This window comes from Pogoniulus pusillus, chromosome 4 (assembly GCF_015220805.1).
Source record: "Pogoniulus pusillus isolate bPogPus1 chromosome 4, bPogPus1.pri, whole genome shotgun sequence".
NCBI lineage: Eukaryota > Metazoa > Chordata > Aves > Piciformes > Lybiidae > Pogoniulus > Pogoniulus pusillus.
Genome location: NC_087267.1, coordinates 4,935,928 through 4,952,766, shown reverse-complemented (window position 1 = coordinate 4,952,766; position 16,839 = coordinate 4,935,928). Strand labels below are relative to the sequence as shown.

General features: G+C 42.6%; 1 protein-coding gene across 1 annotated transcript in view; it reads left to right on the top strand.

Moving 5' to 3' along the window:
* Positions 1-16,839, top strand: part of CPED1 (cadherin like and PC-esterase domain containing 1) — a 153,913-nt gene that overhangs the window by 58,605 nt on the left and 78,469 nt on the right. Inside the window, exons 7-10 of the mRNA XM_064142046.1 lie at positions 11,186-11,325; positions 12,436-12,508; positions 15,446-15,613; positions 16,650-16,754. Coding sequence (XP_063998116.1) covers positions 11,186-11,325; positions 12,436-12,508; positions 15,446-15,613; positions 16,650-16,754 — 486 coding nt within the window. The remainder of the gene's footprint in view (positions 1-11,185; positions 11,326-12,435; positions 12,509-15,445; positions 15,614-16,649; positions 16,755-16,839) is intronic.

Genomic DNA, 16,839 nt, shown 5'->3' with positions numbered 1-16,839 from the left:
AGTTAAATTTGTTCACTAGGTTCTGTAAGAACTCAGCATATGACTTTCATTATTCTTGCAAGTTGCCTGTATGGAGAACCGAGTGCTGTAATGCTCCTTTTCCTGGGAGGCAGCATAATATAAATTCCATCTCTGTTTTCAGTCCTCGTTGTATATAAAGTCCTATCTTTTCATCTGATGTAACTCTGTCTGGACTGGAGGAGATCACAGATATGCTTAGTATGACATTCTGTTTCTGGGAACAACCAGGTGAGAAAGCATCACAAAAATCTGTAACAAGACAAACATAAAATGGCACTTCTCCCTGGGGAGACCATGGCTCTTTTTTTGTAACTTGCAAGCTTTGAAACACAAAACTGGAACTGGAATATATATCTTTATGTTTAATAAGCTCCAGTGGACTTTTATGCCATGCAACTCTCTGCTAGATTTTTTTAACCTAGTAAGGCTTTTGGTCTTCCCAACATTTTGATGCAGTGAGAGTCTACAGATTATTTATTTAGGTGTTCCTTAAGAAAGATTTTGGTTTTTCTTTAAAACTTCTACCTGATTGTTTATTTTCATATCTCTAATTCTTGTGTTAAGAGAGGGAATGAGTAAACTTTCTCTCTGCCTTCTCAATGCCTCTGCCAATCTGCCATGCAGTGCACAAATAAAGTTAAAATTCTTCTTGGTGACATTTTCTGTTCTTCTCATTGCAAACATCCCAGTTCTTTATAACATGTGGATATGTCAAAATTAAGTCTTTACACTTTTATCCAGGTTCTTAGCTCTCTGCATTTCTCTTGGTCCACAGATCCTTTTTCTCTTCATGTTCAGTTCAGGTGGTCCTGTAAGCATGCCTCTCTGTGGCTCCTAACCTATCCAGACCCAGTTCCTATTTTCCTAATTCTTCTTCTCATCTTTCCTTTTTTGCCTTCCAACTTCTCTTAGCTAAGCTGATCTTCTTTTGCTTCTCACAGCAAGCTGGAAGACAGTGTTAGTAAATTGTCTTTCCTTTTCCAGTAAGAAGTCAGTGCTGGGTTGGGAAACTGTTCTTAGCTGAGTCTTGAGACAGAGGACTTAATTCAGTGGTTGCCGAAGCAAGTGAGAGGCTTTTTGTCTTTGATCTTTGCCTTAAGAACAAGGAAACTTTCTAAGATCACATTTTCTCCTTCATATAAATAAGTTATCTTTGAAGCACAAGAGGATTTTTTTCTTTGTTTGTTTTCTCCTGAACTATTAAATAACACCTCTTTAAAAATCTTATGTAAAGAAAAAAATATATGTGACTGAGAAAGCTACTATATAAAATAGCTGAATAATACCATGATTTCCCCTTCTAACAAGTGGCATGTTAGAGCTGCAGAGAAATGGCACATTATAACAATAAATCAAGGGTAGAATAAGCAGACTAAGCTACCACTATAAACTTATGATAAATTGCAGCATGTTTTCTCTGTAATGTACTCTGGAACTATTCTTTTAATTATGGGTACATTTTTTCTCCCCTTACATGCCTTACAAATTTGTCTATATACTGTGATCAGATCTGATTGTGCTGGCAGACAATGTAGGAAATAGCTTCCTTGCAAAATGTTTTTTTCTGGCCTTCTATGTGGTATCAGTCTCTAGGCATCTCAGATATTTAGATACCTACATTTCTGTAGTTAGAGATACTTGTTTGTGTGTAAAAGAGCATTTTTGTATCGATGAACAATTACTTAGATTCAGACATATTTGAACTTGATGAAGAAATTGCACCAAATACAGATCCAGCAAGAAGAATGAATGCACAAAAATAAGCTGAAAGTGTCAGAGATTGATTGAATTGATCCAAGTGAAAAACATCCTCAGCTATTTTGAAGGAGAGGCAATTACCTTATGTCTTTTGAGATTCTGCAGATCCAATTCATCAGAAAGATTGCAACAGCTAGAAAGCATAGCAGAATAATCTGGAGAGGACACCTTTCATTATTTCAAAAAGGGAAATTTCTTGTGACCAAAGGTCATGCTTTGATACCACAGGCATAAACCTTGCATTCAGATATGATCCTGACACTTTTTCTGCCATTTAATTTTGATGGTTACAACTAGGAACCAGCAAGGCCCTTCCAAAATCTACTCATACAAATCCTGTAGTATGATGCACCAAATGTCAACATCTAAACTTCATGAATTACTCAGTAGCTACTACTGTAGTTCATGAGCAAGTTCAGAGCTCAGCTACACTTCCAAAGGTGAGATACTGCTGCAGGAAAAAGCTGATGGATTCACACAGAATAGAACGGGCAAATTAGTGATAAGTAATTAACTAGTGACAAGTAATAATACACTCACTTTCAATTTCAGTAACAGAAAAGTTAGTCCATGACAGCAGACACTTAAAAAATATTAGTAAACATTGCATATTTCTAAACATCCCTCTATAAATACCCTCTGAAGGCTGTAGCCACAGTCATCCACTCCACTCATGTTCACCCAGACCCGCTATCACGGGCAGAACATGCTGTAACATAGCCCCACTCTCCTGGGGCACAGCTTCCCTTCTTGCATGCATCTTGCTTGGAGAAGTGGGGGATCCAGCGCTGCATGTGCCCATTTCATGTGTACCCATGTAGGTGGATCCATGTCTGTGCTTACACCCTAGTATTCACTGCAGTCTGTGCAGAAGCTGTGATGACAGCTGGCTGATATCTGGCAGTGCCTGACCAAGTTTTAACTGCTGCTGTTTCCACCTCAAAGTCTCTCCCCGATACTGCCTTTATATTATTTTGAAGCTTCCAGGTTGGAATAGACAACAGTTTTGTATATTCCAGGCACACAGGTCTTCCTATTGCAGGTGGGTTGTGTGATCACTTCCATGATACATGTCATACCTGTCTTTAGTGTCTTGTTTAGATTCCCTGTACAGTCACTGAAGCAACAGAGCAGCTTTAGTTTTCAATTAATGTCACTATTTTGAGGCATCTGCCTTAGGATGGCATAAATCATGCTCTTCAAGTATCTGTTCTGCAGTCAGATGTAAAAGGAGCCTAGACGTTTAGGTCATAAATAGACATAAGCTGTGTAGTCTTGCAGGCTAGGATTCCTCTACAGATTTTGACATCTGAGTGAATTGCCTTCACTGGCTTTCAGGCCTCTGAATGCAGGTTACAATCAAAAGAAAGCTAATGAACGCAGTCAGCGAAGGCAGGAGTCATATGTGTGCATTTATTGCCATTCCTAGGGTTTGCAAAGGAAAATCTTTGCTGTTTGTCTCATCAGGAGGCAAGACTATGCTAGGACTGAGCTGGAAGGCAATCTGAGAAAGACTGCTAGAGTTCACTTTTATAGTGGTTCTCAGAACAAACCTCAGCTGATTGTTCAGCTAGCTGCCCCAGGCTGCCCCAGTATCTTTCCTAAGAAACTAATATACAGGAAAATTGCCAGAGGAAAATACTTTCAAGGGAATTACTACAATTGCCATAACATCTTGCCCTGTGCATGCCACACTCTTCCACTCTCCTTGAATCCCTATGACTCTGTGCTTCTAGCTTACAATGCATCAGAATGTCTTTGACAATTGAGTTGCATCTTTTTCAGTGTGTCAGGCCTTTAACTGATGGTTCACTGAGATCATAATCCTTGTTCTAATGATTGCAGATTTTTGAAAGTGGATGTCAAATCAGGTAAAGAAAAAGCACTGTAAAATTACTATTGATTTAGCTTTGGGGTTTTTTTCCCCCAGTGGCTTATCTTAAAGGAAAAAATAGTTACCAGTGAGCGAATTGTCAATTAGTTAAAATCCATCTTAAGAACACTTCTGGTTCATTCTGCCTTTACAGAAAATGTGTACTTGATCCATGTGATTCAGCATGGCATTATTCAAGAGAGACATTGAGGTGCTGGAATGTGTCCAGAGAAGTGTGATGAAGCTGGTGAGGGGCCTGGAACACAAACCCTATGAGGAGAGGCTGAGGGAGCTGGGGGTGTTTAGCCTGGAGAAGAGGAGGCTCAGAGGTGACCTCATTGCTGTCTACAACTACCTGAAGGGAGGTTGTAGCCAGGTGGGGGTTGGCCTCTTCTCCCAGGCAACCAGCAATAGAACAAGGGGACACAGTCTCAAGTTGTGCCAGGATAGGTATAGGCTGGATGTTAGGAGGAAGTTCTTCCCAGAGGGAGTGATTTCCCATTGGAATGGGCTGCCCAGGGAGGTGGCGGAGGCACCATTCCATGAGGTCTTGAAGAAGAGACTGGATGAGGCACTCAGTGCCATGGTCTAGTTGACTGGCTAGGGCTGGGTGATAGGTTGGACTGGATGATCTTGGAGGTCTCTTCCAACTTGGTTGATTCTATGATTCTATGTGGAACTGTATGCATCCAGCATGCAGATGAACATCTTTAAGCTCCCAAGAAATCTTGCAATGCTGTATACCATAGGGTCATTTTATAAGATATATGTGCATGTCTGCATTAAATTTTACATCCTACTGAAATAAAATCCCTATTCCTCTGTTTAAAAAAAAATGCCAACTTGTTATTTTTCTCCCAGACTGAAGTCCTATGATTGCCACTGTTTTTTCCCATTTTGTCCTCTTTTTGCCCCTCAATGATTCTTCTAATGACAGTTGATCTTACTAGATAGATAGTCTGTTTCCTCTGAAGGTGGGAGAACCAGCATTAGTGCTGTTCCAATGAGGCTGGTGAGAGGCCTTGAGCACAGCCCTACGAGGAGAGGCTGAGGGAGCTGGGATTGGTTAGCCTGGAGAAGAGGAGGCTCAGGGGAGACCTTATTGCTGTCTACAACTACCTGAGGGGTGGTTGTGGCCAGGAGGAGGTTGCTCTCTTCTCTCAGGTGGCCAGCACCAGAACGAGAGGACACAGCCTCAGGCTGTGCCAGGGGAGATTTAGGCTCGAGGTGAGGAGAAAGTTCTTCACTGAGTCATTGGACACTGGAATGGGCTGCCCGGGGAGGTGGTGGAGTCACCGTCCCTGGAGCTGTTCAAGGCAGGACTGGACGTGGCACTTGGTGCCATGGTCTAGCCTTGAGCTCTGTGGTAAAGGGTTGGACTTGATGATCTATGAGGTCTCTTCCAACCTTTGTGATACTGTGATATAGTAGTGTTGAACACAGATATTCATATGTCTTTGTTAGGTACACTCAGAAGAACCTGAGGTTGCTGCAGGTTTTCACAGTTTAATACCTCTAATCAATACAGTTTGCGTTTTCTCAGTTACTGAAAGTCCTGCAGTAACCATAGGAGTCAATTTTAACCTGAAGTTTTTTAGGGTTTTGATAATGAAATTAACATGAAGTATTTGTCTCTTGTCTCCATCAGTCCTGAACCAGCCTGACTAAATATTTATACCAGCCTGACTAAATATTTATTTTCAGTCACTGGCCTAGAATAAACATTGTCCTAAAACCTGATATCTCTGAGCTAGAACTTGTTGAGCAATGTTTCTTTTCTTATGTGCTTGAGGAGGGCTATATCTAAAATGCAATTCCTTGGAGAAGCCAGTTTTATTTTAATGCTATTGTGTTGGCTATTAAAGCAACAGCTTGCTCTGGGTGCAAATAGGGTAAATCTGCCTGTCTTTCATCAGTTCTTACAGGAAATACATGTATTGTGTTTTCTTTGTTTTCATGTGCTTAGTAATTGATGTATGTTGAGGAATAAATGAGCTAACAAGGCTTCTTCTGTCATTCTTACCTCTCCTTCCAATGATCCCCATCTCATCTTATAAAACTTTGCAACAATTTGTTTCCTCTGTGGCAAAATAACACAGCTTCTTATGTAGCACCTCAATGCCCATTGCAGGTTTAGGAGATTAGAGGAAAGATGCAAGCCAGCATAGGAGGAATGTGACTACAGGATCTGGCACAAATGCTGGAAATAGTTGTTAAAGTCAGCTGAAGAACCAGCACATACTTCCACATTGATGAGATGAATCTTCATTTTTTCACATGATGGCAGAGCCCAGAGAGTGGTGGTGAATGGTGCCACATCCAGTTGGCAGCTGTCACTAGTGGTGTTCCCCAAGGATCAGTGCTGGGCCCAGTCCTGTTCAATGTCTTTATTGATGATGTGGACGAGGGAATTGAGTCCAGCATCAGTAAGTTTGCAGATGACACCAAGCTAGGAGCAGGTGTTGATCTGTTGGAAGGTAGGAGAGCCCTGCAGAGGGACCTGGACAGGTTGGATGGGTGGGCAGAGGCCAACAGGATGAGATTTAACAAGGCCAAGTGCAGGGTTCTGTACTTTGGCCACAACAACCCCAAGCAGTGCTACAGGCTGGGGACAGAGTGGCTGGAAAGCAGTCAAGAGGAGAGGGACCGGGGGGTACTGATAGATAGTAAGCTGAAGATGAGCCAGCAGTGTGCCCAGGTGGCCAAGATAGCCAATGGCATCCTGGCCTGCATCAGGAACAGTGTGGCCAGTAGGACAAGGGAGGTTATTCTTCCCCTGTACTCAGCACTGGTCAGGCCACACCTTGAGTACTGTGTCCAGTTCTGGGCTCCTCAATTCAAGAGAGATGTTGAGGTGCTGGAAGGTGTCCAGAGAAGGGCGACAAAGCTGGTGAGGGGCCTGGAACACAAATCCTATGAGGAGAGGTTGAGGGAGCTGGGGTTGTTTAGCCTGGAGAAGAGGAAGCTCAGGGGTGACCTCATTGCTGTCTACAACTACCTGAAGGGACATTGTAGCCTGGTGGGGGTTGGTCTCTTCTCCCAGGCAACCACCAATAGAACAAGGGGACACAGTCTCAAGTTGTGTCGGGGAAAGTATAGGCTGGATGTTAGGAGGAAGTTCTTCCCAGAGAGAGTGATTGGCATTGGGATGGGCTGCCCAGGGAGGTGGTGGAGTCACCATCCCTGGAGGTGTTCAAGAAAAGCCTGGATGAGGCACTTAGTGCCATGGTCTAGTTGACTGGCTAGGGCTGGGTGCTAGGTTGGACTGGATGAGCTTGGAGGTCTCTTCCAACCTGGTTGATTCTATGATTCTATGAAATAACTGGGTTTGGCCTGAACAAGGAACTGAAATGGGATCATTTCACTCAAACATAAATCTAAACCTGAACTGGTTTGAAAAATGTGCAGTTTCTTGTTCTTAATGTTTTTACTACTCTGTTGGTGAAACCTGCTTTGGTGATCTTAGACTCTGGGAAACAAGGATTCCCTCTCAGCTTCTTGTGGCAATGAAATAGAGTGGAATCTAAGGATTTGCATAATCTCTTTCTAAACAGTAGTTCTGAAGCTCTTTTTCCCTAGACATTCATGAAATTGCAGCACATATGAAAAACTTTCTCCAACATAAAAATACAGTGTGATGTAAATAAAAATTTGACACCAAAGGGCAGAGTTGAGGCTATATATGCAACTTCATTTTGCAATTTGCATTCCTACAATTAGTCAGAGGTTTAATTTTATAACTTCAGTCATATTGTCTTTTTTCTTTTTTCTTTTTTTCTTGGTCTTTTTTTCCTTTTTCCTACTGGCATTTCAAATAGCTTTACTTGGAAGAGGAGGAAAAGTCCCAGACACTGCAAACTTTCATCACAGATTCGTGCATGGGAGATGTTTATTTTAGTCAGTAAAGCCTGGAAAGGGAAGCACTTGTTAGAATAAAACCATAGGTGATAAGAACAGGAACACAGGCTGACCAACTTCCTACCCAACAATTATTGACCAGTGGAACAGAATGGAGTTACTAGAACTGAAGAAAGCAAAAAGCAGTGTTAGCTGCATGCTCAAGTATTTCCCCTGTCTGGCTATAGGTAATGATACAACATTTTCTTGAGAACTGGAAAGTGCTTAACTGCAAGATGCTACCTGAAGAAACTGAAAGACACTCATCCATGCTAGTGCAGACCAATGTGCTTGGCAGTATTCACTCTTACAAGGGAAGGCCGTAAGGCAGTCAAGAGAATTCTGTGGACTAGAGTGCACAAAAGTATTTTTTAAGATCTGATGTTGGCACAGTGAATAGCACATCACCAGTTTTTAGCAGTGTATCCCAGAGATTCATTCTTGTTCAATATCCTTGTTGAATGTTTGGATGATGGAACAGAGTATATCAACTCATAGATGCCCTTTAAGTGCTGAAAGTCCAGAACAGTCTCCCTGGAATGTTGTTCTATTACCTAATAATTTTATATATGTGCTAGTTTGAAGCAAGCTGGAGTGTTTTGGTAACAGAACTAGATAACGGGCAGTGAAATGAAAAACAATTGATGTCAACTTCTCTCACAGTCTCGCTGAGAACTCTGGGAAGAAGAAAGACTTTTTTTTTCTCCATTTTGTTTCTCACTCTTGCTTTTGCCTTAGACCTGGTCACATCTCATTAACCCTGCTCCTACTAACCTTGCTCCCTAACCTCTTGGCTGCACCTCTCTTCTTCCTGAGAACTGGGGTAAGGTTGAGAGGGCCGGGGGGAGGTGTTGGGGTGGTTTGAGAGCCCCTCCTGGGGACCTTGGTTTCTGGGAGGGGAGTTGTGCTTTTGTATTGTTTATCCTTTGTATATTTCTGTATATAATTGTATATAGGTGTATATATTGTAAATAGCTGCTTGTAAATTCTGCTAGCTGTAAATAAATTGCTTCATCTATATTCCCAGGGTCCGTCTGAGTTAGCTGGGGCAAATTCAAAAGTGTGGGGGGGCGGGGTAACCCCCAAACCATCATTTTTTTTAAAAATGCCTGGCTCGCCATACTTGTACTTTGACCATCTCTCACCATACCCTAAGGGCTTGATTCGCTTAGCCTGCTTTTAACAGGAGGATTTTGGTTCTGGTCTGCTGGCTGGGGGTTTGAATTGGCTGAGCTGGTGTCAGTAGGATTTGGACTGACTGGGCTAGCGTTACTAGCACTAGCAGTGTTATTATTTGCCTGTCCTCCTGGGATGCCTGCCAACCCTGACTTGTTTTCATTTTTACTAGGAACATTCTGATTTTGGGTACCTGCCTGTCCTCCTGAGGCTCCTGCTAAACTCTGCGGCTTGTTTTGGTTATCCTTATCATTGTTTACGTTAGTGGCGGGAACGCTGGCTGTGTTCCCAGAACCTACAGAGGAGGGTGGAGAGGCTGGCAAGGGGGAAGCCGATAACTGTGTTCCCTTGTTTTGCTGTGAAAGAGACTGCTTCTGAGACACAGAATTTTTCCTAGCTCTTACAGAAGCTGGTTTTGAATTTTTCACACATAATGCCAAAATTAATATGAAAATTAAAATCATAAGAGCCAGATTACTGCAGACCAAACCCGTCACAATCTCTTTTCTGTAAAAATCCTTGCATGGACTTGACATTTCAGTTTGGGGCTGGATGACCCTCATGAGAGCAGTAGATAAAGCAGCATTTTGACTGATCGTCACATTATTGACAAAAACTCTTGTAATATCACTAGTAATATTCTCAGTGACACTAAAACCAGCATAACCAAGAATGAAATCACCCCAGCTCCAGAACATGTTTGAAAGCTTAACTTTAGCCTTCTTAAAAACTACATGAAGCAAGAAATAACCAATTTGATCTTTGATCCAATTGTACACAAAAAACCAGAAAACAGGCCACACAGCAATCCCCACCAAGTACAATAGCTGCTTGATTAGCTTCATCTTAATTCCCAGAGCTAATTTCCACTCACTGAAATCTCTAGCCCCACGTTGGGCGCCAATTAAAAAAAATGATGGTTTGGGGGTTACCCCGCCCCCCCACACTTTTGAATTTGCCCCAGCTAACTCAGACGGACCCTGGGAATATAGATGAAGCAATTTATTTACAGCTAGCAGAATTTACAAGCAGCTATTTACAATATATACACCTATATACAATTATATACAGAAATATACAAAGGATAAACAATACAAAAGCACAACTCCCCTCCCAGAAACCAAGGTCCCCAGGAGGGGCTCTCAAACCACCCCAACACCTCCCCCCGGCCCTCTCAACCTTACCCCAGTTCTCAGGAAGAAGAGAGGTGCAGCCAAGAGGTTAGGGAGCAAGGTTAGTAGGAGCAGGGTTAATGAGATGTGACCAGGTCTAAGGCAAAAGCAAGAGTGAGAAACAAAATGGAGAAAAAAAAAGTCTTTCTTCTTCCCAGAGTTCTCAGCGAGACTGTGAGAGAAGTTGACATCAATTGTTTTTCATTTCACTGCCCGTTATCTAGTTCTGTTACCAAAACACTCCAGCTTGCTTCAAACTAGCACAATATATTTCAAACTCTGAATTCTGTGCCATGGGATAGCTCTAGTGGAGTTAGCACAGAAGACTCCAGTGCAGGAAATCCTGCCTATATCCCACTGTTCACTGGGGCTCTGTGTTGCTTCAGTTGTTTCCCTGAATCTCTGTCAAAAGTTATAAAATGAACAAGTTTGCATGAGTGTTGGAAACAGCTGAGGACAACGTGGTGCAGGCCAATGAATATGCCACTGGGAGGATTCACAAGTATGAAAACTTCAGGATGTGCAAGAGTTCAGTCAAAACGTGGGCTTCAGTGGCTGGTTATTTTTTCAACATTGTAGAATCATAAAATGGTTTGGGCTGGAAGGGACCTCCAAAGGTCATCTAATCCAGGTCACCTTGCAGTGAACATGGACATCCTCCATTACATCAGGCTGCCCAAAGCCCTGTCAAGCCTGATCACTACCTTCATGGTAAAGAACTTCTTCTTAATGTCCAACCTAAATCTACTCTTCTCTAATTTAAAACTATTGCCTCTCATCCTATCACTACAGGCCTTTTTAAAGAGTCCATTTCCAGCCTTCTTGTAAGACCCCCTGCATGTAAATCTTTATTTGGTGTTATGTTTAAAGCTTATTAACCTGGGGTAAGGATTTGTAGCCAAAGACAAGTGGGGTAGTCCACATGGTATGTTAACAAAAGAAAAGGCTCTTACTTTGAACTTGCTGTTACTTACTGCTGAAAAGAATAAGTATTTGTGGTTTCTATTGCCTAGAACCAATTGACAGCAAAAGGTTTCACCCAAGTAAGTTTAGACTGTGAGAAGCATTCTTTAGAACCATTAATAGAGAGTTTGTTTCTGTATACTTATTTCTAAACAAAAAGTAATATTCCAATAATATGAAGCTTTTCATGCCAGTTTAATGTACAAATGAGTAGGAAATGAAGTTAACATTCTAAGCCAATTTTTACTTCTACCAGCCTTTTAATTTATGATCTTGACCACTGTTTACTGTAAATGTTGAAAAATATGTGAAATCTCTTGTACAGCTGCAAAGATTTTTTGAGATATTCTTCAAAAGCAGTTCTCCCCAACGAGCCTTCAACAACATGAAGGAAGCTATAAGCAAACTTCTACTTATAACTGAGGTCTTCAGTGAATCATCTGATGGACCAAATACTTTCAATCAGTAAGTGACTTTTAATGCTCATTGTTAAGATAAATCCTTAGAACAGAATAACAATTGCAGAGGATACATAACCACTATAACAATAATAAAACACCCCTGTAAAGGATTAACCCTCCTGGGGGTGGTCTGAACCTGATCCCAGGTGTAGGGGTTAGCCCACTCCCACTTCCTGTCTATACTCCCTATAAAAAACAGGGGAACTGCCTGTTTCTCTCTCTTTGACCTGCATGCCTGCCTGATAGCACTACCTTTGTTCCTGCTGCTCCTCCTTTTGCCACATGGCCACCCTACCACATAATGGGACAACCCCTTCCTGAATCTCCCTCCATCTATTGCCATCAATCTGGTTGTATACATATTTTTGTACCTTATTTCCCTTCCCTTTACCTTTTTGTAACTGCCCTTACTTTAATTAACTTTAATTTATTATTGAAGTTTTTCTCTTAACTTCCAAATTGAAGCAATACTTTTCTTTGGGTGTTTTACATCTTTTTTTCCCCTCTCTACATCTAATTCCTTTCTTTCCAAAAAGGGGAGAGGAGAGACCATCCTATTATTGTATTGTTCTGTTAGGTATTTTGGGCTCCAGGAAGCTGAATCAGACCAATACAACCCTCTACTTTATACTTACAAAGTGAAGTCATGCTACATTTAAGGAGCAAAATTCCTCAATATCCATAGTGTTTCTGGTTTGTGTAAAGGTTATGATGAATACTTAGGACCCAATGCTGTGCTCAGAAGAAGTGTTTCAGACAACACAAATGAAATTACTCAAAATTGACATACTCCTGATAAATATGAAGTTGAGAGGTCAACAATATAAATTCACTTTAATATAGCACTGTTTTCATTAGCTCATAGTCTGACTCCATTTATGTTTAATGATACTGGCCCATAGAAATGTTATTTAGTTTGTATTGTGTGCTCTCACGAGGTCTATGTATGCATATTCTTCTGTGTGTTTCCTAGACCTGTCAGTATATATCATTGCAGCATATATAGGGATGTGGTTTAGTGCTGAACTTGGGCAGTTACCACGATTCTGTGAGTCTGTATTTCAGAATAGTGCCTAATCTCACTGGATCTGATTCCTGTTATGTTGTATTTCAGATGCAGGCAATGTTTTCAAATGCTTACCTTTGACATTGGATACAGCACCTCCATACAGCCACTAGTACTTAAGGTGAGGAAATGACACAAATTAGTGTTCGACCTAAAATAACAATAAAGCATGACATTTTCCTGCCTGTATGTTACTCTCAACTGTGAGCCATAAATGTACAGTAAATCAGTAGTTTAATTGTTTCTAACAGAAATACAAATTGCCCCCAAAAAATAACTGCTGTGGCAGTTGTTTTTGAATCCATTGGGAGGCACAGTACACACATGCCCCATGCAGCTTGAAGCTGTATTTGTGCTTACTCAGCACTGGTCAGGCCACACCGTGAGTACTGTGTCCAGTTCTGGGCCCCTCAATTCAAGAAAGATGTTGAGGTGCTGGAGCATGTCCAGAGAAGGGCAACAAAGCTGGTGAGGGGCCTGGAACACAAAGCCTATGAGGAGAGGCTGAGGGAGCTGGGGGTGTGCAGCCTGGAGAAGAGGAGGCTCAGGGGGGACCTCATTGCTGTCTACAACTACCTGAAGGGACATTGTAGCCAGGTGGGGGGGGTGGCCTCTTCTCCCAGACAACCAGCAATAGAACAAGGGGACACAGTCTCAAGTTGTGCCAGGGTAGGTCTAGGCTGGATGTTAGGGGGAAGTTCTTCCCAGAGAGAGTGATTGGCATTGGAATGGGCTGCCCAGGGAGGTGGTGGAGTCATTGTCCCTGGAGGTGTTCAAGCAAAGCCTGGCTGAGGCACTTAGTGCCATGGTCTAGTTGACTGGCTAGGGCTGGGTGCTAGGTTGGACTGGATGGTCTTGGAGGTCTCTTCCAACCTGGTTGATTCTATGATTCTATGAATCTTTTATGAACACCAATTTCTTAATTACGTTTCTGCATTGTAGAACTTACAATTTCATCTGCAGTAACTCCTAAGAACCTGAGGGCTGTGTCCCGTATAAGCTGACATTAGCGTTTTATGGAGAAAAACACGCTTTCCAAGGGAGGTCCGTGCAAAAAGCCTTCGGATGGGCCTGCAATGTTGCGCTCTGTCCACTGGGGGTCAGCAAACGTTGCGGTGTGTAGCTCTAGCAGGCTGGCACAGGCACACCGTGCGCCGAGGGCAGGCGACGCTGAGGGCAGGGAAGCGAAGCCGCCCAGGGTGAGAGGCCGTGACGGGCTCCACAGCTGGGCCCGTGTCTACCTCATGAGCTTCAACAAGGCCACGTACGAGGTCCTGCACCTGAGCCAGGGCTATCCCGAGGACAAATGCAGGCTGGGAGATAAGTGGATTGAGAGTAGCCTTGTGGAGAAGAATTTGGGGGTGTTGGTAGATGAAAAGCTGAGTATGAGCCAGGAAGGTGTGCTTGCAGACCGGGCCAGCTAGGGCCTGGACTGTGTCAGGTGAGGTATGTCTAGCAGGTCAAGAGAGACGATTCTCCTCCTCTGCTCTGCACTTCTCAGACCCTACCTGGAGTATTGTGTCCGGCTCTGGGGCCCCCAGCACAAGGCCACAAAGCTGCCTAAACAAGCCCAGGGAAGGTCCGAGGGCTGCAGGACCTCTCCTGTGATGGCAGGCTGAGGGAGCTGGGGAGGTGCGGCCTGGAGCAGTCTGTGGGAAGAGCAGTGAAGCCTGCAGGAAACATGCAGAGGAACTCTTTGTCAGGGAATGCAGTGATAGGAAGAGGATTAGAGGCTTTAAATTGATTTTAGAGGGTAGGTTTAGGTTGCATATTAGAGATACATTTTTCACACGGCAGGTGGTGAGACCCTGAAACAGGCTGCCCGGAGAAACTGTGCATGCAGCTTCTCTGGAAGTGTTCAGGGCCATGTTAGGTGGAGGCTTGAGCAAACAGAGCCAGAGGAAAGTGTCTCTGCCCATGGCCAGATGGTTGAAATGAGGTGGTCTTTATGGTACTGTGATGGTTTGGGTGTTCCCCGCCCCCCCACACTTTAGGAATCACCCAGACTAGTCTCAGTTGGCTCTGGAAATATAAATGAAGCTATTTATTTACAGCTAGCACAATATACAAGCAGATATTTACAGTAGATACAGTTATAGACAGAAATATACAAGGTAAAAGGGAATACAGAAAAACAACTCCCCTCCCAGAAACCTGAGTCCCCAGGAGGGGCTCTCAACCACCCCTGCACCTTCCCCCTGCCCCTCTCAACCTTACCCCAGTCCCAAGGAAGAATAGAGGTTCAGCCAAGAGGTTAAGAAGCAAAGGTGAGTGGAGGGTGTGTTAGAGAGATGTGGCTCAGTCAGAAGCCCAAGGCAGAGAGTGACAAAATGGCGAGAGAGTTATATAATGTTCTCGTTTCTTCTCCAGCAAGACTCTGAGGGGAGTAGACATCACCATTGTTTTCCTTTCACAGCCTATGATCTAGTTCTTCTCACCAAAACATTCTAGCTAGCTTCAAACTAGCACAGGTACCTTCCAAGCTAAACAAAATAACAAAATGTGGTACAGCTTGGCAGTTTTATTAGTGTTAGGGGCCTGGAGCACAAATCCTGTGAGGAGAGGTTGAGGGAGCTGGGCCTGTTTTAGCCTGGAGAAGAGGAGGCTCAGGGGTGATCTTATTACTGTCTACAACTACCTGAAGGGGCATTGTAGCCAGGTGGGGGGTGGCCTCTTCTCCCAGGCAACCAGCAATAGAACAAGGGGACACAGTCTGAAGTTGTGCTGGGGTAGTATAGGCTGGACATTAGGAGGAAGTTCTTGCCAGAGAGAGTGATTGGCATTGGAATGGGCTGCCCAGGGAGGTGGTGGAGGCACCGTCCCTGGAAGTCTTCAAAAAAAGCCTGGATGAGGAACTTAGTGCCATGGTCTAGTTGATTGGATGGGGCTGGGTGCTAGGTTGGACTGGCTGATCTTGGAGATCTCTTCCAAACTGGTTGATTCTATGATTCTATGATTATGACTTTTAAAGTATAAATAGTTCCAATTTGGTATATGTGGTTATGAGAAGACAAGACTTGATACTCAGACTGTAAATTCTTCCATTGTTTTCCAACAGGTGCATGAAAACTTTGACTTTCAAAATGAAGATGAATCAAATATTCAGGACCAAACTTTCAAAGAATTTCTTTTTGAAGATACTTTAAAATTTCTTCTGTCTAATGATTCCTCAACATCCAGTGTCGTAGGAGCTTTACAACAGATATATGGATTAGTTATGAGAAAGGTAGTTAGTTCCAACTTTTTCTTACTGCAAATGATTTTCAAATATCTTGTTCTAAATTGTTTGCCTTTCTGAAATGGTTGCTGCCAGCTTACAGAATGAAGTATTTATTTGAGCAAAACTATACATTACTGAATTCTGGGGAATAAAGCTATGGTTATATTGAACTATTAGACTTTCAACTTATTTCATTCCTGAAAGTACAGTACTATAAAGATATATATAATAGTCCAGCAAAGTAATACACTCCAGCACTTTTGGTGGTCTTTTTTGAATATACAGATTTGTGTGTCATAAACCTGGAATTTATTAACTTAGACAAATAGATACATGAGTGTCAGAATTAAATTCTGCTTCCTACAATTTTGTGGGTTATGCTGAATGCAAGCTCAGAGTATGTTTAGGATTTGAGGTTTGGGTTTTCTTGTGGTTTTTTGCTTTCATAGGATCTGTACAAAGTTTGCATCACTATTGAATTTCTGACAAAAAGCTCTGACAAGCTCCTTTAGCAGTACTTCTCAGTCTTGGCAGTTTTAAGGATGCATTTCTGAGAGGGCCCCCGCTTGCAAGATTTACAGGGACTAAATTTTCCATGTGACTCCTGCCGCTCTGACACATGTGACTGAAACAGCATCATGAGTTCTAAACTTATGACAGGATAAAATAGGAATAGTCAGGCACATGCACATGTGCATTATGATTACATAACTCTATGTTCCACAGGACATCAGACCATACTTCAAACTGTCCAATTGTTTATACTTTATCCAGTCTCTTCCCATGGTCATAAATGTGGGTACTTTTCTATACAAAGCTAATGCACAGTGATTTCCCATTGGAATGTGCTGCCCAGGGAGGTGGTGGAGGCACCGTCCCTGGAGGTGTTCAAGAAAAGCCTGGATGAGACACTTAGTGCCATGGTCTAGTTGACTGGCTAGGGATGGGTGTTAGGTTGGACTGGATGATCTTGGAGGTCTCTTCCAACCTGGTTGATTCTATGATTCCATGTGATTTCATCAGAAATCTCTTTCTTTCATAGGATGGAACTTACCACAGAGAAGATGAGCGATGTTTGTCTTTAGAAGAGATAAATACAATGGTTACTTTCATGAAGGAACTGAAGAGTCTTGGGCAATATGAGCTGGTAAAATAAATGTGGTTTTGTTGTGTTGGATACATATTTTGTGTGGATCATTGAACATTTTCCCTTCATTACCATTTTTTTTTTG